This window comes from Chamaea fasciata, unplaced genomic scaffold (assembly GCF_029207755.1).
Source record: "Chamaea fasciata isolate MVZ Bird 193981 ecotype frontalis unplaced genomic scaffold, bChaFas1.0.hap1 SCAF_7, whole genome shotgun sequence".
NCBI lineage: Eukaryota > Metazoa > Chordata > Aves > Passeriformes > Sylviidae > Chamaea > Chamaea fasciata.
In genome coordinates, this window is record NW_027094092.1 from 7,870,843 (window position 1) to 7,893,950 (window position 23,108).

The 23,108-nt window shown below is 42.4% G+C and overlaps 1 protein-coding gene and 1 long non-coding RNA gene across 2 annotated transcripts; both read left to right on the forward strand.

The window, feature by feature from the left end:
* Positions 1–7,548: 7,548 nt before the first annotated feature.
* Positions 7,549–8,514, forward strand: LOC136291702 (uncharacterized). Its single transcript, XR_010721664.1, has 3 exons — positions 7,549–7,644; positions 7,849–7,893; positions 8,338–8,514. It is a non-coding gene; the product is annotated as an uncharacterized lncRNA (long non-coding RNA).
* An 8,920-nt stretch (positions 8,515–17,434) lies between these two features.
* FGF19 (fibroblast growth factor 19) lies at positions 17,435–22,715 on the forward strand. Its single transcript, XM_066186853.1, has 3 exons — positions 17,435–17,768; positions 17,867–17,970; positions 20,867–22,715. The coding sequence occupies exons 1-3, from the start codon at positions 17,435–17,437 to the stop codon at positions 21,197–21,199; spliced, it is 771 nt and encodes a 256-aa protein (XP_066042950.1). The 3' UTR covers positions 21,200–22,715.
* The last annotated feature ends 393 nt before the right edge of the window (positions 22,716–23,108 follow it).

Below are 23,108 nucleotides of genomic sequence, written 5' to 3' on the forward strand. Positions count from 1 at the left end.
AATATAGCTGTTATATAGTCTTATGCCGTGCAGAGAAGGCATGCCCTGGTGGAATAATCACAGCAAAGTGTGTTTTCATCAGAAAGATATCTACATGGACGGCCATCTCACGTGGCTTTGTGTTCAATAGGGATTGATAGTGATTGTGTTGGAAAGAATCTGATTGCTGCTGAAGTCAGATCCATAAATGGAAACCCAAGAAATTACAGAGTAAGCTGAACTGAAAGCCTTTGACCTTGAGGGTCAGAAATCTAGCATCTTCTGCAAATCTTTAGAAATACAAGTCACATCCAAGGCAGTGATTTGTTTTAGATTAATTCTTGCTATTTATTTTGTTCATTTAAATATGCATATAAACAGAGACACACAATTTAAATTATATAATGGGTATTGTAGCCATAAACTACCATTGGCAAATAATTAAAGGAGCTGATGTTTTGGATTAATGGCTAGTAAATTGCAAAGAATGTGACTTCATGGAATAAGATGATCTCAGGTAATTATTCCTGAGGGTGTACTAGACTAAAGCTTATTCGATAAATGTTATGATTTTGGAATATATCTTAGTCCAAAATGTGGATTAAAGGAGTAAATACAAGCACAAAGGTTAATGTGATGAAAGTATATCAAAATATTCCCTGAGATTACAAATTCAGACATTTCATTTCAGCCTTGGCCTTTTATGCTTTTTATTATCAAATAAATACCCCAATGGCAATGTTCCCATTAGAATTAAGACTGCAATTAGCACACTTCTAAACAAAGTCCTCCTAAGCAACCTGGGCAACTCTAATAAAATAATTATCATGTATCATTAGGATTTAATCAGGACCCTGTAAGCCTCAGCTTACTCTTAGTCACAGGTGTGCAGCAAAAATTAACAACAGGAAAATATATTTCAAGCGTTTTGCAAATAAAGGCTGAAAAACCACAAAAATACTTGTTCAGGTAGATCTGGGGTAAAAAGGAACTCCTGGTATTCTGTGCTTGCATGTCAGGTGAGAGTGAAGTAGTGACCTCACAGAATGAGGGAAGGCATCTGCTTGAAAGCATTACTAGTTTATTTAGTTTTAAGTTTAAAGCCCAAGTTTTACATAAGTTATGACCTTCTGCTTAATAATGACAGAAAATAAATAGGGCTACCAGTGCAGTCACTGAATGGCCCACACTGAATTAGAGTTTAATAGTCATGGAAACATTCTGCTGTAATCACCTTCTGACTCTTACAGAAAGGCGAGCAGATGCAGAAATAAGGACCAGATATACATTTAATAAAAAGCTGTGGGTGTTCATTTGGGTGTCAGGGCTGCAGACTGAAAATGACCACAATCCCTTCTCCTTGTGACATAAATCTGAGGTTTCTTTCCATTAGATTTCTGGAAGATGACGCAATACAAATTTACATTTATTCATTGTTTGCACTCTCCAGAAGTTAATTAAGAAAAATACAGAAGCAAACATGCATCTGCCTACTCAATTTGTTCTGGTTCTATTCATAGGAGCACCAAACACACTGTCCCTTTGACTGTGCAGAGCCCTACTCCCTTTGCAGGTTTGCCAGGGACAGTGGGGCACTCACAGCACAGGGTGCTGCGTTAACACAACCACCTTTGCATGTGACCATCAATAAAAATATTTCCTAGTGCTGCTGGTGGGAATGCACTGAAGGATACATTCCTTGATAAAAGGGAAGAGTGAACGAACTGGCAACCATAAATCCACGTTTCAGGCAGATCCAGCACAGGTTCTTTATACAGGGTCACAAAAATACAACAGCCACTGATCTGTGAATGTGTCTGTGGACGTAAACATACATACACACACTTAAAAACCAACACCTGCTCCTTTTTTACCTGTCATGGGGATCTATGAAATTTCACTGAAGTTTACAGTTCATAATTTTTTTCAAAATGGTAGCAAATCCACTCAATATTTCTGTTTTCAAAGAAAATGTTAAAAAACAGTCAGTGCTGATTCATTTTATATTTGACACAAGCACTTAAAAAATTTGAGCTATTCTAGAAATCGGTTCAGCGGCACACAGCCTCAGGAGATTTTTGTGTCTTTCCCACAAAATTTCTGTAAATAAAATCCACTTGGAAGTTAGTGGAAATAATAAGGAAGTCTAATATAGGGTTTTTTTTTAAGAAATAGAAGGCCACAATGATGTTTGTAACAAGATGGTGTTCAACAAAGAATAGTGGGTGGTAAAAACGCTCCCCTTTTTCCTGCTAAGGAGATTACAAGGTTATAATTTGTAAAATAAACATATTCCTGTTAATTAAATTAAGGACTTGGGCTGCATAAGCAAATATCAATCACAGGAGAGAAAGGAGAGGGATGCTGAGTTTCACACATAATTTGTTTCTGGCTACTTAGCAGGGCTATGACAGACATTTGCTAAGTAGAAAGCAAACATTCGCTATTTAGTCCTCCTTTGCAGCTAACACCTACAAGCCTCTATTAGCAAAAGCTGCCTCCTTTGGCAGAGAGGATGGCTTGTTGTGAAAATTTTTCCCTGTGATGGCTTTAAAAGAGCATTTGCTGCTAATTCAAAGATGTGTCAGCACTGATTAATAAACAAACATACTCCTATGCTTTTATTTATAAGTTGCAGAATACTTTATCTTGCAGCCCTGATTCAGGATTAATGGAGTGAGCAGGGATCCTTCTACTGCCTTCACTGAAGTCAAGCCCTAAATCAGATGCTGGAAAGGAAACATAATGAGCATGTGCCCCATCCCATGGGTGTCGCCCTGTTCATCTTGCTGGGATTACATCCATTTCAGACTAAATGGCAAAACAAGCCCTACACCCCCAAGGGAGGGGGGAGCTCCTTTTGGGATTCCTGGCTCCACACCCTACTCAAAGTTGCAGCCTCAGCTGGCTGCACTCAACAAGGCCCCTTGTGTGGGGAGGCATTAATGCCACTCTTCTAAATGTCAGCTGGAGTGGCACAGCCCAAACAAAGCAGCAGGAATGCTGTGTCATGGCAGGGGCTGGAGCTGGCAGGGCACCCTAGAACAACACAACCACTTCAGTCCGAGGTCCTGCAGGAATGTGGTCCATGGAAGGAGAAGGTGGGGGGAGGACGGGCACACTTGGATGTTCAAAAACCTGTCCAAGCATACGGCACTTTCCTGTTCTTTATGTTTCCAAAAATTAGAAGATAAAATGTGACATTCTTAAATTTATGTGTTCATTAAAATAATAATAATAAATGTTGCAATGGGTCAGCAATGTCACCAAAAAAAGGTATTAAAAGTCTAATTTAGATGGAGATTTTAGGCCACCCTGAGTACCACAGAGAGATGAGTTGATGAAGTGCTTTTATGCACTTCACTGTATAAATAATGTTTTAATTGTCTAAGTGTCCATCCATTGCATTTTCATTCTATCCTGGGGCAAATTCAGTGGGATAATTAATGACAATACTCCTGACCAAAGGATACCAGAGTTGAGATGAGCTCAGATATGGACTCACTGAACTGGTGATTGGGATTCAACACTACTTGACCAGCCTTTGTATCAGAGGAAGAAAAGAGAGCAAATGTGATGCCTGTTTTCAAAAGGGGTCAAGGGAAGGCTATTAAAAAAATTAAAAATCAGTAAATAATCAGCGCTGGATGCCTTGTTTGAAACCCTAAGGAAAAAAAATAAAATCACTGTAACCTTTGTTTCAAAAAGTCCCTGTAACAAATATTGCCCGAGGTTGAAGAATGACTCTACGTTCCTTTTTGTCATGATCTGTAATTATCTGTAGCCAACTATAACCAAGTTGACAGGATCCTGCCCTAAACTCATCTTGAACCTGGCTCATTCCAGCCAAACTTAGGTCCTTTCAAGTGTTCCCAGACACACTCTTCCAGTTACAGCAAAATATGTGAAGTATGCTGAACACCCAGGTTCTGTGTTTAACCAATCCCTAAATCAGGGTTCAACATAAAACCCAATTGGAAAGCAGGAAAACTGTCAGTCTGGAAAATAATGCCCTGTGGAGTAAGATCTAATGTTTAGCACAGCAATTTTAAAGCCTCAAACTTCTTGAGGCAGGGACCTGGCACCAGGCAGCATGACCAACACAGCATTTATCAGGGAAGAGGTGGCCAACTCTCTAAATCAAAGAGTGTCTCAAATGCAATGGCATTTTTTCCCCAAGTATTTCAAAAAACAAGTGATGGTCATTCCCACTTCTGGGTGAGAACATGCATTTTGCTTTTGAGCTGTGACACAAAGAGGTTTGCTTCTATAACAGTTCTTGAATGATAATTATGTTTTGTCACACTTTTTACACTGAAGTTGAGTCCAGAAGTAAAAGGTAATTAAATACAGGGGTAGAGAGACTGAAATTAGTAAGATTTGTGTCCAAACCAATCCCAGCACCACTCCTTTGATTTCCAAAGGAAATCCTCAGCTCTTTCATGGTGGGCTGGGGACACTTGGCACCACAGCCAAGCCTTCCTGTGCTCCTCAGAGGGGCTGGAATGGGCTTCCAAGAACAAATGCTGGACCCTGGCCCCAGGTATCCCTAAACAGCAAAGACTGTGGGGCCAGATCACTCATTCTTTGAAGGTGAGTAAAGAGAAAATGAATGAAACCATCACCAAAGCAAGGGAACAAGGTACAATTTGAGGCAAGCTGAGGAAGGAGAGTGGCCTTTGTGAGGGATGTGCATCCTGCTGGCCTTTTGTAGAGCCAGCTGCCAGGCCTGGTCGTAGCAAGGTGTCCAGGCTTCCAGATGTGCAGGTGCAAAGCCTGCAGACATCAAAAGCACTGACGTTCACACCCATAACCTGAGTACCACCCTGTTGTATTTCAAAGGGAAACTAGCTGAACTTTCCCTGTAATCACCATCTTGCAACATCCCTTTAATGAATCAGATTGTACAGGACCTTCATGTCAGCCAAATAAAGAGGGTTACTTTCCTCTGCTAGGATCCCTCACAGCCCTGCTCTTCCTGTGGGGAATTCACCCAGGTTATCCTGCAGCATCAAGAGAGAAAAGGCAGAGCCAGCAAAGCCACCACAGAGTATGGCTGGCAAATCTGTGGTCATGAATTAGAAATGTTGGAAGAAGGCCAGCACTGAAATCTCAGGATGAGGGGAAGCATGGGCTGACAAACCCCTTGCAACTGAATCTGGCATTTTGTAATTTGGTTAGGTTGTTTTCTGGAGTTTAAGAAGTCACCTCTTAGCTCGGGGTGGTTGAATGTGCAGTGACAGCAACAAATGGGATTTAGTAAATTGCCCACAGAGATTTGATTACTTTGGCTAATTAATTAACATGTGATTGCTTGTTCCAACAGTAGTCAGTGGAGACTTTCTAATGTGAACCTATGTCTGTGACTGGTACCGGTCTCAACGAGGAAAACTGCTGAAATTTCTGTGTTTAGGATGTACACATACATGGTATTTCCTCCCCTTCTGATCCAAGTGGATCCCTTACTCATACTCTGGTATTTCTGCCTTGGGTGGGTAACCTGTGCACTTAAAAAAGGCTCTGTGCTATGCTCCTGAAGAGCTCCTGACCAACCACCCACACAAATAGTATTTTTCCTCCAGGGTGTGCAGAGAAAATAGTTTGGCCATTACATTTGTAATGGTGAGTAATTCAGTGGGAAAAAAAGACATGAATGGGTGCCTCTGTATCACTTTTTCTTTCTTACACTACAGTAGCAGAGAATCACAAAGGGACAGAGGGTTTCTGTAGACTTAAGATTTAAGTCTACAGAATTTAAGATTTAATAATCTTAAATTATTAAATCTTAGATTTATTATTAAAGTATATACTAAAATTGAATAATTAGATATATTAAAATTAGATAATGTAGACTTAATGCCCAGGGGAACCTTAACAAAACCCACATGAGGTCTAACAATGGTATTGAGAAAGCATCTTGTCCCCTGATTCTGTGGTGGAGAAATTAATTTCAGAATTAGTTCCTACCTGCTGTATAGCATTCCAGAAAGAAGGCTCACTCCTCAAACTCTGCTTCTCTCTTCTATAGTCCCACAAGTAACACAAAACTGTAAACCAGCTGTAAAAAAACCCTTGTCCACAATATTTCTGATACATGTGACCTGCCTCATGTCCATGCTATGATTTTGAGCAATTTTCAATTTGGCAGGGAAAACTGTAATTTTTCCCATAGGGAATTCAGGTGTTTTGCCATAGATTTCTACTCTTTTGATCCACCTTTAGTTTTTGATTTTACCCAGCAGCCTACTTTGCATTATTACATTACTAGCTTTCCCACAAGTAAATAATCAGAGGTCAGTGATAATCACCCCCATTATTCCTTAGACCTACTTTTCAGAACCAGAGCAACATGGATCTAGATTTGGAATTACTGCACCTGCTGTATGTCACAGGGGAAAAAAAGTATATATTTAAGAAGACAGAAGATGTTGTGGATATCCTGAGTTAGCCCATAATTTTCCTGTGTGCTGAGGACCCAGCATTCACACTGGACATGGCTGAAGGGAGTTGCTTCAGGTAAGGTCTAACCTGATCCCATGGACTTAGTGGCCATTGAGGCTAACACCATGTCAGGGGACCTCAGTGAGCACAAATCCAGGCCTGGTTTATTCCAAAGAGAATTCAGTCGCCATGCTCTGATGCCACTTACTCCTAAAAGCAAACTGGAGCTCAGCAAGGAGGGAAGTCTTTCCCTTCAAACCATTTATTTTGACTCAAGCTAAAATGATGGCTAAACAGACCATTTTTTTCTTCCTGCAAAGAAACAAGTCTAGTTTCACTGGGCTGTAGAGTGACACCCCACAGTCACTCACATGAGCTGCTAACTGGAATAAGTCAATCCACCCTTACCTGTGAGCATAAGTCCTGAGGAAACAAAAGGTTATTTATTTTCCATGTTTGGTCCTTGTGTTTTAACTGCCAATCGAATGAGTAATAAAATCAGTTTCCTTTTTAATCTCCATTCATCACCATGGTTAGGATCTGGAGAGGTGGCTACAGATCACTCATAGCTCAGCATTAATACCAACATTATATAAATGCAATCTAATGAAATCTCTAATCTAAATGAAATGGGTATCTAAAGCTGTGGAAAGAGGAAACATTTAGCTCTGTACAAGCAGCCACTGGCAGGGTCACCAACAAGCCCACAGTAGCCATTTAAAGAACGTTGCAAACTCTTTGGACAACGTGCGTGTTATTAGGAAAAGGAAGCACTGAAGAATACACACACAGCAGGAAAAAGTAAACACATTAACTGACTTTAATGCGGATAAAAATGGTGGCGCGGGGAGAAATTCTGTTCCAGAAAGGTCATTCCTTTGCCTCTGCATTCCTTCCCCACATTTACATGCTGCTCGCTGGATTCATCAAAGGCCTTCATTATTCGCTCTTGGCATGCATGAAACAATCACTTTCAGATATAATGACCTAATTACTCAAACAAGACAAATGAAAAAAAAAAAAAGGCTGTTATTTACTTCAGATGTTAGCGTTTAGCAGCTCTTCAGAAAAACCATTTTAAGGACTTGTAGCAGGGAGTTAAACCGCAAGAATCAGGATCATCTGAAAGGGTGGATGGTGTTTGGTAGCTACAAGCACTGGTGATGATTCCCTGTCACTATGACTCAGATTGTCCCAACTTAAAGTCCTGTCCCTGTGGACCAGGTAACCATGAGCTGCCCAACAAGGATGTTTTCACCATGTTTCTCCCCCACCTTCCTTGTGGTCAATCCCAGATCATCCCGCATGCCCAGGGCCAGCCCAGGGCTTTCAGTCACTCTGGAACCTTTACACAACATCTACAAGAGCAAACCTTACCTTTAGAGATAATTTCTGCTCCCTCTATATGTTTTTCTACTTCCTGAGCAGCACAGAAATCAGATGCAACAGGAGAAAATTTTGGACTGAATATTGGTAAGTGAAGGGATAACCAGGGGCATTTATTACTCAGATTTGCTGTGCCTGAGAAGAGACCTGGTCCAAAAGGTGGATCACTATGGGGGTTTTTTGTTTTTTGGGGTTTTTTTTTTGTTTGTTTGTTTGTTTTTGTTGTTTTGGTTTTGGTTTTTTTTTTGGTGTGTGTGTGTGTGTGTGTGTGTGTGTGTTGTTCTGTAGGATGGCACAGTAGTAATGATGTAATCACTACCAGAAAATGTCCCAGTCAGGCAACGACTCATTTGGCACCCACATTATTGCAGAAAAAAAATAGGTACCTGTTTTATGACAGTGCCTTATCAGTGCTGTGTCATTTACAAAACCATATAAAACTTTCCAATAATTGTCTCAATTAAAAAGAGGTGATTCTGGGGCAAGAATTGGAGCATGAACTTTTGAGCCTCTCTGCCTTTTCCCCTACAGATGTGAACTTTGTTTGCCATCCCAGTACCACTGCGAGTGTGGAATATTCATCCAGTCTCAGCAAATGTTCGCAGATATTATGCTTGAGCCTGTTCTGTTCAATATACACCGTTATAGGGAGATCCAGGTCGTTTCCTAATCGCTAAACATTTCACACCGAATGGCAAATGGAAGGTTTAAGCCCCAGTGGGATCATACGTGTCTGACCCATAAATAATTATGTGACATCAGAAGGTTTATCTCCTAGCAGGAATGAGAAGCACATTTCTTAATAGGTTCCCCACCCTGGGCAGTGCAAGCCTTCCTTTGAAGAGTGTCTCTTATGGTAATTGATGTTAATGAGCAGCAAGCGAAGGAGAAACACTGGGTCACCAGGTAGGAAGCCCCCCAAGAAATAATCTAATTACTCTCCAAAAGAAATTACTTTCAACCAAAACAAATTAGTTTCAATCACTCTGCAACAGATAAGATCAGTGAAGGGGGCTCAAAGCTGATGACAGCTGGAGACTGAGGCTTCATGAGTTTATGGATTGATCACTTTTCTCTTTGGTCCATTTTGTTGAATGACAATGGAGTGACAGAAAACTGGAGCCAGGAACTGAGCTCCCTTTCATTTCATTCAGATGAATGTCAAGGACCTGTCGACTCCGTGCTCTTTGCTGGGTGACTCATTGATCTGAAATTGGAAAAGCTGGAGCCATGTGTGTCCACAGCTGGAAGGGGAGCAAGACTCTCTAGAGGAATAAATGTGCAGCCTGGGGGACAGCAAAACCACTCCACTCCTTGTGCATCCTGTTATGTGAGGAAGGGAAAACATGACATCGTTGTTTTGTTTTTCATGCTCATAAAGATATGAGGCAAAATGGAGCCTTCATTCTCATGAAGCCTCAACAGGACTAAACTATAAATATTAACTTAAATTGCAGCTGTACAAGGAACGTAAGTCAGGCAGTTGGAGTGAGGGCTGAACGATTAATCAATGGGAGTTTGTATCTGCTACTTGCTGTGCAAAGAGCTTTGATTTTTGCTGCCTGTGTGAGAAAAGCTCATAAATTTGGGGATTACTGTCTTTTGAAAATGAGGTGCTGGAATTGGCACTGGAGCCATGACTTGAAAGGGTTTGCACAGGGCGCACAGCTCTGTTGCTCTTGATGTCATTAGTACTGGCTACTTCCCTCTACAATATTGTACAGCCCATGGAACATCTGCCTGGCTGAGTCCAAACCCCACCGGTGGCAATCTGTGTCCTGTTAGTCCAAGGAGTGGGAAATAGGGCATCTCCTGCCTTGCAATAGCAGCTCCTCCTTGGAGCCAGGCTGCAGTGGCAGCGATCAGTAGCTGTTTTGTGACAGGCTTTATCTGCTGGAGGCCTTTGATAAAGAGCAATAGACAGGTCTCAGGGAGCCTTTCCTATTGATTGAAACCTCGGTGCCCCACACAGGGAGAGGAAGAATTCTTGCCCTGCTCTGTACACGTTCTGAAACTGGTTAAATCCTGAATTAACAGGAGGGAGTCTGTGTGTGTGTGTGGTATACCACTGTCTTTACAGCCCCCTTGGCAAAAGGAGTGCCCAAATCAATCCACAACCTGTAGTGTATGAACTGCACTCTGATCCATGTGAAAGAGGCACTATGGACTCCACTTTTCCATCCTCAGCACATCTGTCTGCTTTACTCACTTCAGCAGCTGAGGGCTCTCTGCCTCTGGTCGTGCAAGGATCCTTCTGGTACCTCCAGACATGAAAGAACCAGAGGCAAGTGAGAGCACTTTTGGCTTGAAATGTTCTAGGAATTTTGTTTCCAGAAAAAGGAAAACAAATTGAAGATGCATTTGACATAAAAATACTTGGCATTTAAAAATGGTAAAATAGAATTGTTCTGACCATTACATGTCTGATCACAGTTGTAAATACACACAAAAAAATTGAGTTTAATTCTGCTTCTGTACATAACACACAATAACCAAATAGTGGGGGATTCTACATACCCTTCAATATTTGTGATGTTTAGGTAGATAAATATACCTTGTGGTAATGCAGATATTTCATTTTACTTTCCAGTGGTGTTTCAGATTTTATCCCTTGCTGAAACAAGTTATTTAATGAAGCTGAACTACTTTTGGAGTAAGACATCCGTTACTCACTCGTTTCCTCTCTAGTCAGATGTGTAAAACCTAAGTAAACTTGAATTACTTTCTAAAGACCATGCAGGCTCTTTCCATGCTGATTTGTTCTGCTTCTCTTACTTTCAAATGGCCTTTTAATCGGCCATTAAAGTAGGAAATTATGGCTGATTAGGATCAATCCAAATGCAATGTTTTGGATGGACTGGCTAATTGAATACCTTTCTTTTAGATCCCATGTTACTTCTGCTTTGTCAGCTAAAGGTCACTTTTAGCTGCATCGGCCGAATGCTTCAGTAACCTTTGCCCTTCAATTCTTGACCCCAAATGTCCCACAGCCACGTGCAGTGGCAGCAAAGGGGACCAATTGCAATAAGGAACATCAGAGAAAGTTATTCAGTTTCCCAATTCATAGCAAATCGTGCAGCTACACCCAGGCTATGCTTTAGGCTTCATTTCAGATGAAAATAACTTCCCATGACCTCCAGGAGGAAGAACAGTTTATTAATAATCTTCCTCTCTTGTGAGCAAAGTCGTTGTAAAACTTCCTACCTGGTTGTCACCAGTGTTAAGGATTGAGTCTGGGGGTCTTCTGAGAAAGAAGGCATGATGTCATTGCACTTTTTGAAATCCAGATGAAGTAATTCCATGTGCCAAACAGATTTGGAAGAGTTGCATGAGAATTTTATTTTTTCTAAGATATTTCTCCAGGGCTTTAGGCTCACGGTACGAGCTGGAGTGAAAGGTTAGACTTCTGTTGACTCAGATGAATCATTTTGCTCTCCAGAAGCTGAAGATTTGTCTGTGTGCAAAATATCAACAGCCTTCAATTAGGAAACTTTGTACTAAATTTTCGAGTTTACATTTGTTCAGACTGTTTCATAAAGGGCTTCACAGTTTCAGTCCTTCATGCAGTATCATCATAATCAAAGGTGATGACAGCAGGTCAATAAGCACTCGTGGGCTGAATTTGATAATCATTTACATCTCTCAACAATTTATACAGGTCTGTTGGTGCCTTGCAGTTCCTAGGAGTGATAAACAATGGTGTAACATGAAATACGTGACAGTAACAAAACTGTGAGTCTTAGCTGGCTTCCTTAGCTCTCTCTCTACCTCTTTTACTCCACAACATGGTAAATTGTTGTAATGTGTTCAGCACACACTCATTTTTGTCTGATCTTCATCAAGTATTTGAAGCCCAAATAAAATAAAAAAAAAAAAAGCCACAACTATCTAAAGCAGAAATTCCCTGGACAGGTACAATTCTTACCTTTCACATCCTTCCACAGTCATAACAGGACTGAGCCATCCAGAACTAACACGTGCAGGGAAAATCTGTCCCTGTAGAGTGGTCTGATTATTGGCATCAGATAAGCCTTGACAAGTCTCCTACAGTTTCTCAGTTAAGCCTAAGTGATTCTAGCTAAAACACCACTTAGATGGTCATAGGCATAATAAATACCTTTAGTGATACAATTTATATAATCTTCATGACTTGAAGATTTTGTAGTATCATTTTTAGACTGAATTGGGATTATTATCATAGGTGGTTTTGAGAAAACATCTGCCTTTAAGCAAAGGTACAATCACATTTCTGAGGTGGTTTAAGTTCAAGGGAAAGGAGGGATTCAGTGTCTCACCAGACAGACAGGCAGAGCTAAACCCCTTTCATACCTCTCCTTCTTACTTCTGACTCCCAAAAAATCATCACCTGAGTGCCCCTGGCTCAGTGTCCTTCCTAACAATGTACCTCCAGTCAAAGTTAGACCTCTGTGGGATAAATTCATCCCAGATATCACTCAGTGAAATTGTTCCAGGATCAGGTTTGTTTTAATGGCCCTGTATTGGTCTTGTTGCCAAAGCCTTTGCAAATCCTGGCTTCTTACTATGCTCTTCAGGAGGGATTTCGTGGGAATTTTCACTATATCAGGCTGAATAAGACCACCTGATCAATTCTGCCTGTCCAGACATATTTGTACAGGACCACAGCTCCAAGTATTGAGTACTCAAGCACTCTTGCTAGTTTGAAGCATTTCTGGTGTATCTTCTTCTACTGTTCTCTGTCTATTAAATAAAAAATATTTCCAGTGAAGCTGGAACTTTGTCATAAAGACAGCAGTATTTACTGTCAGGAAAAGAATACAGGGAAATGCTCCAAGGAGACCACATTTTACTGAGAAGCTGATGATCTAGAGTCACCCTCTTCCAGAAACGCTTTCCTCACGGTTTCCACAAACACACTGTGTAAGCAAAGTCCAGGGGCATTACTCCCTAGGTGAAGCTGGAAATCAAAATGTAATCTGTGGGCAAAGAAACCTTCAATTATTCATTTCTGTTGCAGGATGAAGATTTGCTTAAAACATAAGAAAAAAAATGTAAGAAAAAAACAACTTCTGTTGGTTTAGTGTAAATAAAGTGCTGGAGAAGCACCGTACCAAATATGATCCCATAAAATCAGTAAGGTTTCTTCTATAGTGGAGTATTGAAGGATTTCATAGCACACAGAAAAGATAGGGTGGATGAAATACCTCTAAAACATAAAATAATGGCTTGCAGTGATGAAAAAAACACATCCAGGCTATTTGAAGCTGATGGGAATTTTGTGAGATTTAGAGTAGACCTAACCAGAAGATTATCATTTGACTGTGCGAGCTCCAAGTCGATTCCAGGCTCAGTAGTGCTCTCTGGAATGCATCGACTGATAGCAAAAGCTGAGGAAGCATTAGATAACAGAATGGTGAGAGATATTTGAAATTGGTTGTCTGGCCGTGCTGGTTGGAAAGAACTAGCAACAATACACGCCAATTACAGTAGCAACAACCTCCCCAACCAGTTGACCTGCCTTAGCAGGGTGGTTTTAGAAGCAGAACCCCTCTGGAGGTGGGTCATTTGGAAAATCTGTAAGTATCTGATGCATTTGAATCCTACAAACTCACTGAGGACTGTGGTATCAGGGGAGAGACTTGGTGAGTGCCCGTCCTATCCTATGACATGCTGTCAGTGGGTGCACGCAGTGGGAGCTGTGGAATCTCAATTCTGCACTCATTCACAGCCCGGGGAGAAGTATTGTCACCTCCATGCCTCTTGGATTGCAGAAGCAGCTGGGAAGCAGAGCAGTCCCTGACATATGGTGGAGTAACCTCTCCTTCTTAGGCAGGTTTTTTAACTTGTGCTGTGCTGATAAGGCTCATTATAGAACAAGCTCGTGCTCAAATAACTGCGTATCGCAGTGTCCTGTGTCTTCACTTCTGCCTTCCCTCATTCTCCTGACATATTCTTCTCCACCAGAAGCAAGAGAAAAGGCTGGAGTGCTCTCCTGGCCCTCTGCCATGGGTAAAATAATTTTCTTTTCTCTGTCACTTCGGGGATGACTGGCAGGAACTACAGCAGAAACCAGAAACCAGCGGCATTAACACTGACATCTCCAGCCTGGCCTGGAACCTTAGTGCCCTCAGAGTATTTGCAGCCTCTGTAATTCTTCCAACCTCTGACTTCAGAGAAAAGGGGGAACAACTGACAGATCTCTTCACAAAAGTAATATTGGATCACACTCGTGTAATTCCAACTAAAATCTGCAGGAGGCCCCAAAGACACCCCAAAGGAAGCAGAAAGTCTTCAATGTTTCGGTGATATTTCCCACTTCCTGAAGTGACAAGTGGCTTGACAACCAGGGCTTTCACCATGATATTCCAAAGATATTCCATAATTGATAAAATATCTCTTCATCCTAAACATGTCCAGTTTATCACATTTTGACCCTCACTCAGTCTTGAGTGCCTCACCTATATAATTTCTCCTTTGATCTCTACCTCAAGGTAGCCTGCTATGACCAACTTTGACTCGTGGATGGCTTCTTGCCCTATTTCCTCATCAGTTTTGTGGCCACAAAAATGATGAGGAAATAGGGCAAGAATTTAATTTTTTTCGTTTCTTCCCAGTTGGTTTCAATGATGTTGTTATCCAGTACAGCACAAGCCCTCTGTTACCTTTTCAGTGTGTTCCAAGATCTCTGGATGTTTGACTTGTAATTATATCTAATTTTATTCTTCCAAAACACATTCACTTCAACTTCGTTATTACCAAAAGCTGGGCTTCTCGTTCTGAAGAAATTACATTGGGATGTTGAAAAGTGCAGTGAAAATAAATGATTCATTGCAACAGGTGAAAATGCTTTTGCAATTGTGAACTGTTTGGTCAGGGGGTATTTTTGTTCTGTAAGACTTCCCTCATGGGTTTTTGGTTGTTTTTCCTATCCTCATAAAAGCAGAAAATACGACACTACCAGGTTTCCTTGTTGCAGGAAGCAGGTCCAGCACTGGAAGTGATGGTGGGATTTACTGTACAATACATTTGTTCTGCAAGCATATTTTTTTTCCTGCAAATGCATTTGTAGGAACATGCAAAGGCATGCGTCTTTCTATTGAACTTTGATAAAAGATGCCAATAAATGTTAAAGTTCAGTGACACAGACAGGAACTGAAATTAAAGTCCTGTGTTGCAACTCTTGTATTTTGAATTCAGTGACATTCATTAGCCTATTTATCTCTATCTAAAAATAAGGTCCTGAATCTGAGTTTAAAATCTAGGCTTTTTTTTTTTCTTTACAGAAGCAATAAAGAAATTAACACTTTCAGGGTATATTTAGCCCATATCTCTTCAGCAGCTGTTTTGTGATAGGATTGGTATTATTCAGTCCAATTAAGTGTTTGCAGGCACTTACCTCTGTCAAGGACTACAGGGCAACTTGGACAAATTATTTAGGTTGAAACTTTCCCCTAACAAGAGAGGCCATTCCAAAAAATTAATTAAGTGCTCAATTTTTGTTTTAATTTGATTAGAAATGAACCCTTTAACATCAGCCCATGTAACATCAGCAAGAGCAGCAACGAAAATAATTTTTAAAGGCTCTCTATTGATTTGTTGGGACATTCTCCTTTATGGCCAGCTTTTTCACTGATTTGAAATATCATTTAGTGCAAATGATTTGTCCTTTCTTCCTCAATTTTTGATACTCGCAGAGATGAATAAACAAGTTTCACGCACCAATTCCTTACTGCTTGAAGGAAGCTTGAACTTCTTGATGAAAAAAATAAAACTTACAATCACGATTATTGTTCCCAGTAGAGTATTGCAGAAGTAGTGATCATAAAATAGCTTCTATTCACTGAGATGCACAGAAAAATTGAGCTTAAGAAACTTCTCAGATTCATTTCAGACCATAACCTCTGCGTGTGTGGTGGGTGCTCAGAACCTCGAAGAATGCCAGAATGAGTTACATGCACAACTGCTGTGGGGCCCAGGCTTGCAGGGCAGGAACTGCCTTTGTAGCAGCCATGTAATAACATTGCAGAGGAAAAAAAGAAATTTTTCACCACATGCCTTAGTATTATTTACTTGGCTTATAATATTGTGAGCTTCTGTGATGTAAGAAAGACCAGAATTGGTAGGAAAGCCCACATATGATCTGGAGAATGCAGCAGGAGACACCTGAATGAAAAGTGGTCGTAATCCTTATTAACTATTCAGCAACCATGCAGGGGAAAACTAGGATCTTTTCTGGATGTTTCAAGCTGATCACCAAAAAGTGCCCAAAGCTAATCAAAAGCAGTAGCTTTTGAAATGATTGATAAGATTCAATCCCTTGCTCCTGGTGAGTTTGTTTGAGCTTGTTTGCAAGACCCTGATCATCCAAACTCAGACTGATCGATGTAGCTAACTCCAGTTAAATACACCTGAAGTTGCACATGATAGTAAGTGCAAGACACCATCCTACAAACCTCTGCATTTTTGTGTGGTCTTGTCTATGTGCTCATCCTCACTGACCTAAGGTTGCTCATGAAGAAAAGCTTTTTTTGGGAGTGTTTGCAGGAGAGAGATGCAAGTGTAGGGAGAAAAGGATGAAAGCAAACAAGTAGCAAAATATAAAAACAGTACGTGGAAGCTGACCGAAGCTTTGTGTTTCAGAGAAGCTGGTCAGGAGGTGGGGTTATGTCTGTTTAATTGTCATTTAATGTCCTGTGGGGGAAAGAAATTATTTTTCTTTATGAAATTACCAGTTTTCTTTTTTGAAATCTGAGAAAATTCCTCCAATGATCACTTTGGATGTACAGCAGAAAAGTCGGCAGTAATCCCTTTAAATATCTCTGAGATGCAAATACGGTAGAAAAGCCCCAAATGCGTGTGTCTTCTTCCTTGCAGGGGAACTCGCTGAGCGAGCTCCCTGGTAGGAGCCCACGTGGAAAAAACCCATTCGCAGACCAGAAGAAAATTTCTGTTTGAAGCTTAAATCGGGCGATGCAGTTTTACTTCACCCAGGATATTTCCCCCCCCCCCCCCCCCCCCCCCCCCGGTCTCTTTGTAAGAAGCGGGGACGAACAGGAGCCGGAGAGCGCGCCCGGAGCGGCTCCTCCGAGGCGAGGCAGCCGCATCCCAGGAGCCAGGCTCCATCTAGTGACACGGCCGGGGATGGCCGGACGGGGATCCAGCGCGGAGCCGCGCCGGGACACCCGCAGCCGCCGGTACCTGGCCGGACCGGGCTCTGCAGGGCCGGACCGGGCTGTACCAGCGCCGTGTGCCACCGTGCCCCCGGAACCGGGAGCGGCCGTCCCGCTCCGCCAGCGTTCGGCCCCTGCCGGAGAGGTGAGCCCAGGTTTAGGCAGCAGCTCTTTGATTTCTGAAGAGGGAAATGAAATACAGGACGGGCAGGGGCGAGGGCAGGGGCTGAGCCGCGGCGGGGAGCGGAGCAGCCGCCTGCCACTGGGTGGGCTGGGTACACACACGCCCCCCCCCCGCTCCGCGTCCCGGAGCTACATCGGGGCTGCGGGACTTGCAGTGCCCCGGCACCGCGGCCGGAGACTCGCAGGAGCAGAGAGCTCGTAGATGCGGATGCGGAGGACGCGACTTTAGGGTTTCCCCTGTGAAATGGTGTCACCCGCTCAATATTTGCGAGGGGAGTGACCGATCCGGCTATGAAATGGGCTCTATATCGGATGCGGCTGGATCGATGGAGCTGATAACGGCGAGCTATAAAAGGCCGGGGGGCGGCTGCGGCCGTGCTACAGCCCCGAGGCGCCGAGCCGGGATGGGGCTGCGCCCCGCCGCGCTGGCGCTGCTCGGTCTGGCGGCCGCCGCCTCCTCCGCGCTGCCGCTGCCGCTGCCCGACGCCGGCCCGCACCTCAACTACGGCTGGGGAGAGCCCATCCGGCTGCGGCACCTCTACACCGCCAGCAAGCACGGCCTCTTCAGCTGCTTCCTGCGCATCGGCGCCGACGGCCGGGTGGACGCGGCCGGCAGCCAGAGCCCGCAGAGTGAGTGCCGGCGGCGGGGATGGGGACGGGGCAGGGCCGGGACCGCAGGGATGACACTGCTGTCCCCCCTCTCTCTCTCGCTCTCTCTCTGCCCGCAGGTCTGCTGGAGATCCGCGCCGTGGCCGTGCGCACCGTGGCCATCAAGGGCGTGCAGAGCTCCCGGTACCTGTGCATGGACGAGGCGGGGCGGCTGCACGGGCAGGTGAGCACCCGCGCTGCTCTTCCCGGGGGGATTTTCCGCTCTGGAACAGCGGCGTGTTCTAATAATGGGGTAACAAAGCTTTCAGGTGTCCGCCAGCCTCCCTCCCCCACCTTCCCCGCCTGTTCTCCCTAAGGACGGGCGGTTCTGGTCACCCTCACTGCCCGAAAGGCTGCGGGGATTGTTAGAAGGCAGAAAGAAAATGTCGTTTAGAAAGCAGACGATGTTTTTTTGCGTGTGCTCTGCCACAATATACGGAAAGTACAGCCCAGGGCAAAATTGCATTTAGGTTTAAAATTCTCATCAGGGGAAGACTGTGGTTCTGCTGCAGAAATAGATTAAGCTCTGCTGTAGAATATGAATAATTTCTCGCTGTTCAGGTCAGGTATTCTGGAAGAAAAACTTTAAAAGAGATTGCTCCTTTGAAGAAGAGTTGCAGTCAGCTGACTGCCAGGCATACAACTCCCAGGAACATGGGGTTGCCATCTCTCAGGAAGTTACAAACAGAAAAAGGGTTTTGAGGGGGAAAGGATGTTTCTCCACCGCCTCACTTCTGCCCTGCTATAACAGCACACCTGCAGGACTCTGAGGGGTTGGGGAGTTAAGTGCCCCACTGATGCCACTAGGTGAGCTTTTTCACTAGGTTTAGCAAATAGTCATTGACATAAACTCATTTTAAGGCATGTGAATACATTATTGACTCTAGAATTTGACAGGAGCAGTTCAGATTTAGTCTGTAGAGAAGCCCGAGTTTCACAGAGCAATGGCTTTTCATGATGCCACAGTAAAGATACAGCTTTATTCTTTTTTGATTACTCCAGCAAAATTTCTGCTGATTTCAGTCAGGAAAGGACTAGGCCCATTCTCAGAACTCCTAGTATCTTTAATAACAGCAACACTGATCTTTATGAATGAGGATAGAATTTAGAATGGAAAACATAGAATTAAGCCTTTCTGTCTGAATTTCCATGCTTTTCTGAACTCAAATCAGTCGAGGCTCAGATGAAGTGCACAGGTTCCGATGATATGGCAGGTCAATTATTAGCTTAATTCTTTAATGTATATCCAAAACAAATCAGAGCCTGGATTCTGCTCCCATTGGAGCTACCAGCTGAACTTAAGCAATCAGTGAATTTTAAAATGGCTTTCCTATAACTGCACCATTTGAAAGGTGTACACATCGACTGGAACAGCATTTGTTGGTGTAGAGTGCTAGATGCAGGCTGGGGTTCTATTCTGAAAACACAACAGCATGTAGCCATGCTGTCCCATCTCCGTGCTGGGGACACCTGCTGTCACCTCTGTGCTCATAGCCCCGCCAGGCAGCTCTGCAGATAAATCTTTACCTTATCAGCACCACGCTCAGGACTGGGAGAACAAAAGGGCAAACACGGTGTCTGGGGGCTGAACCTGTGCTCCTGCAACATGGCCCGTTTTGACACTGGAAAACTGATGACTGGGGTTGGTTTTTGAATGTACTGTGTGCTGTAGCCAGTAGTTTAGGGGAAATGCTGAATATACTGGCATACTGTGGCTCCTCCTGTGGAAAAAAAAAAAAAATCCCTCCTGTGGAAAAAAAAATCTGGAAATACTTAAGAAGTCTCTTTGGTACTTGTTTTAAAAAACAGACTAGAGACCATCCCAATGAAGCGAAAAGGGAAAGGTGTAGCTGAGATATGGGGACCCAGTTTGTTGTTTGTAGTGTGCACTTCTTGAGCAAGAATCTCTTTTATTTCATCATGTTTTTGATGAGGCTGAGCAATTATAAAGACAGCTAACAATCCAGCCCAAATTTTTTGTCACATACACGTATTTTTCTGAGATATAAGGTGTGTGTGGAAGGATAAATACTGCACCATTTTATTTGGAGAAAACATATTTTTAAAAATTACTTTATTAATTCAAAGCATGCTTTTAAAAGAAAACCAAATACATGCCCTTAATTTTACTCCGTGTTACTGAGGGTATCTGAGAAAGACCCAAAAGTATTAAATATGCTCTCTGTTCAGACAGGCAGAACATTCATGTAAGGACTTTCCTGTCTGCAGACTGAGACATAATCAGCAATTCTCTTTTATTGACCACAGGTTCATTCACCTGCAGTGGCTGAGAGGGAAACAGCACCAGAGTTGCAGGAAATGCAGTGCTGGTGTAAAGACCTGGAGGGGTCTGACCTGCTGATGTGTATCTAATACACAAATACAATACATTATTTACATATATATATATTTATAACTTAGGATGCTACAGATATATAATATCTGTACTGGCCATTGAAAATGTAATTCTACAAATTCATACCTAAGAAAATACAATCTTCTCTACAAAATCCTAACTTGTGCTAGTATCAGTTCAACAGTTCTCATGTTAATGTGAAAATTACACTTTTATAAGGGTCTTTGGCAATTTCAATAAATTTTGAGCAGAAAAAGGCAGGAATTACCTTTTAGCATTGTTTTACTGATTGGCCACATTGCCTTTCTACAGACCTGATCCTGAAGCCCTTGCACAGGCAAGTCTCTACCAGAGCAGGAGTTCTATACTTGGATTAGGACTCATGACTGCAATTAAGGACAGTCCATCTAAATCAGCACTAGCATCTGAGACTCTTTTTCCCGGTGTTCAGGACAGGATAAGTGTGGTGGCTGTGGAGAAGCACATCCCAGGCTTCAAAGCTTATTTAATGGGATGGACATGGAAAGAACTTCAGGGGTTCTGGAACAGAACAGAATAGAATAGAGTAGAATAGAATAGAGTAGAATAGAATAGAGATTGGGACAAGGCAGAAGGACAGCCCCATTGAGGGACAAGGACTTTTCCCATCCAAGGTTTGTTTTGTGGTTGAATACAACCAGCCTGGTGGGTATATTTGTAATTCTTGCTATTCCTTGCTGTTCAGCTCAGGTATTCCACTGAAGACTGTTCCTTTGAGGAGGAGATTCGCCCAGACGGCTACAATGTGTATAAATCCAAAAAACACGGAATATCAGTGTCTCTGAGCAGTGCAAAACAAAGACAGCAGTTCAAGGGGAAAGATTTCCTTCCCCTGTCTCACTTCTTGCCCATGATCAACACCGTGCCTGTAGAGTCAGCAGACTTTGGTGAATATGGTGATTACAGCCAGGCCTTTGAGCCAGAGGTGTTCTCCTCGCCCCTGGAGACGGACAGCATGGACCCCTTTGGCATCGCCTCTAAACTGTCCCCAGTGAAGAGCCCCAGCTTCCAGAAGTGACTGTGCTTCCACACATGTTTTTACAAAAATATTGCTAACTACTGCAGGGTTTTTAGCTTTTTGTGTAGTGATATTTGGGAACTTTTTTGTGTATTTGGATACGGAGCCAGCCTCATCCTGGTTGTACCTGTAGGAAATGAGTGCAAAGAGGCGGTTCTATAGTCTAAAGAATTGCCTATCCATAGTTTTATTTGGAAACGGAGGATTAAATGGAAAAAGTTTAGCAGCTTTATCAGAATTCCTCCATAGGTGGTGATAAAATAACTATAATTTTTCTACACCAGCTTCACTTCCACATATATTCACCTGTTATATCTGCTCCTATGAGCAAATGCAGAAAACCTTTTCCTCTTCAGAGACTTCAAACTCAAACATTTGGACCAAAACTAGATGAAGGAAAACATCATGCCAGATGTAATTTGAGTTAATGCTGCTTCTTAAAAGGCTGCTAACAACATTCTGGGAAAAACTTTCTATTTAAAGCATACTACTGAAAAAAAAAATCAACCCTGCTTGTATATTGTGCTTTTTCTTCCCTTAGAAAATATGGAAAGAAAGGGAAAAATTTCTCCCTTCCCTTACTGCTAAAAAGTACTTTGGGAGACTTGATTGTTGATTTCTTTTGTAGGATAAATTATGTTCTCTGTGGCATCAGAATCACCTCACAGAGAGTTCTCATCAAAATCAGTGAGAATTCAGTGTGTGGTTGGAAGAATGCCCAGGGCTAGAAATTGATGTTCATCAGGTAGGGAATGAGCAGCTCAAATGAATGTTTAAGTGAAGATTCTGTTGTATATAAGCATGTATATGTCATTAGCAAACAGAGAAAAACACTGAGAACAGATGTATAGGTCAAATCAGTTATAAAATAGGTTTTTTGTGTTCAACCTTTAACCACCAGGAATTCTTTCAAGTCACTTCCAGGCTTGATTCAGCATCAATGGGAATCAATGGAGAGATGGTTTAGTGAGTTAAAAGCTGAAGAAATGGGTCAGGATTCTCCTTGGAAAGAGGGATTGTGAGTACCTCTGGCCAAGGCACCTGATGTTTTCAAGTTCTGTTCTCCCTTTTAAAAGATTCAGTGAAGGAATAAAAAAAAAAAGGATGGTTCAGGGATTCTACTTGTTTCAAAGGTTCATAAATAATACAGGTTTCTGTACAAAAAAAAAAAAAAGAAAAAAAACACCCTAAAAAATACCCCCCCCCCCAAAAAAAAACAAACCCACCCAAAAAAACCTCTTCTGGCAATACTGGTGTTCTTCTGACCTAGCACTTCACTGCTAATGCAATATTTATAATTAATTTATTGAATACATACACCTGTTTATTTTGTTACTCTTATTTATGCTCAAAATTCTATTTATATAGTCCTGAAGGCATTTTTTTTAAGTTGTAACGAATCTTGCCAAGTTTTGTAATCAATCGAATTTTAGCCAACGATAGCTTTTAAAATTTCTGTGCATTATCAGTAGTGTAATGTGTACATTTGCAATAAAAGAGAAAATCATCTTCAAAACTGAAATCTGCTTGACTCTTTTGCCTCTCCCTAAGTGCCACATCCACACATCTTTTAAATACCTCCAGAGATGGTGACTCAACTACTTCTCTGGGCAGCTTCTTGACAAAAAAAAAAAAAATCCTGTGGATAGAAGGCTGCTCCCATTTAAAAATGGGAACCATTCTAACCAGAGCTGCCAGGGAGAAAAGTGGTGAGTTTTGCCTGAAAACGATGTCAGTTTCTGGCAGGAAAAGAGCCCGAATGTTTCCGTTTGGAAGTGCTGTGAGTCACAGGAACAGCAGATTTCTTGGCTGGCAAACATCTCCCGTGGTATTTTCCCATTCTCTTTTGTGCTGAGCCACTGCCACACATCCGGAGGGTTCCCACTCCTTGTGTGCTAGGAGAGGCAGT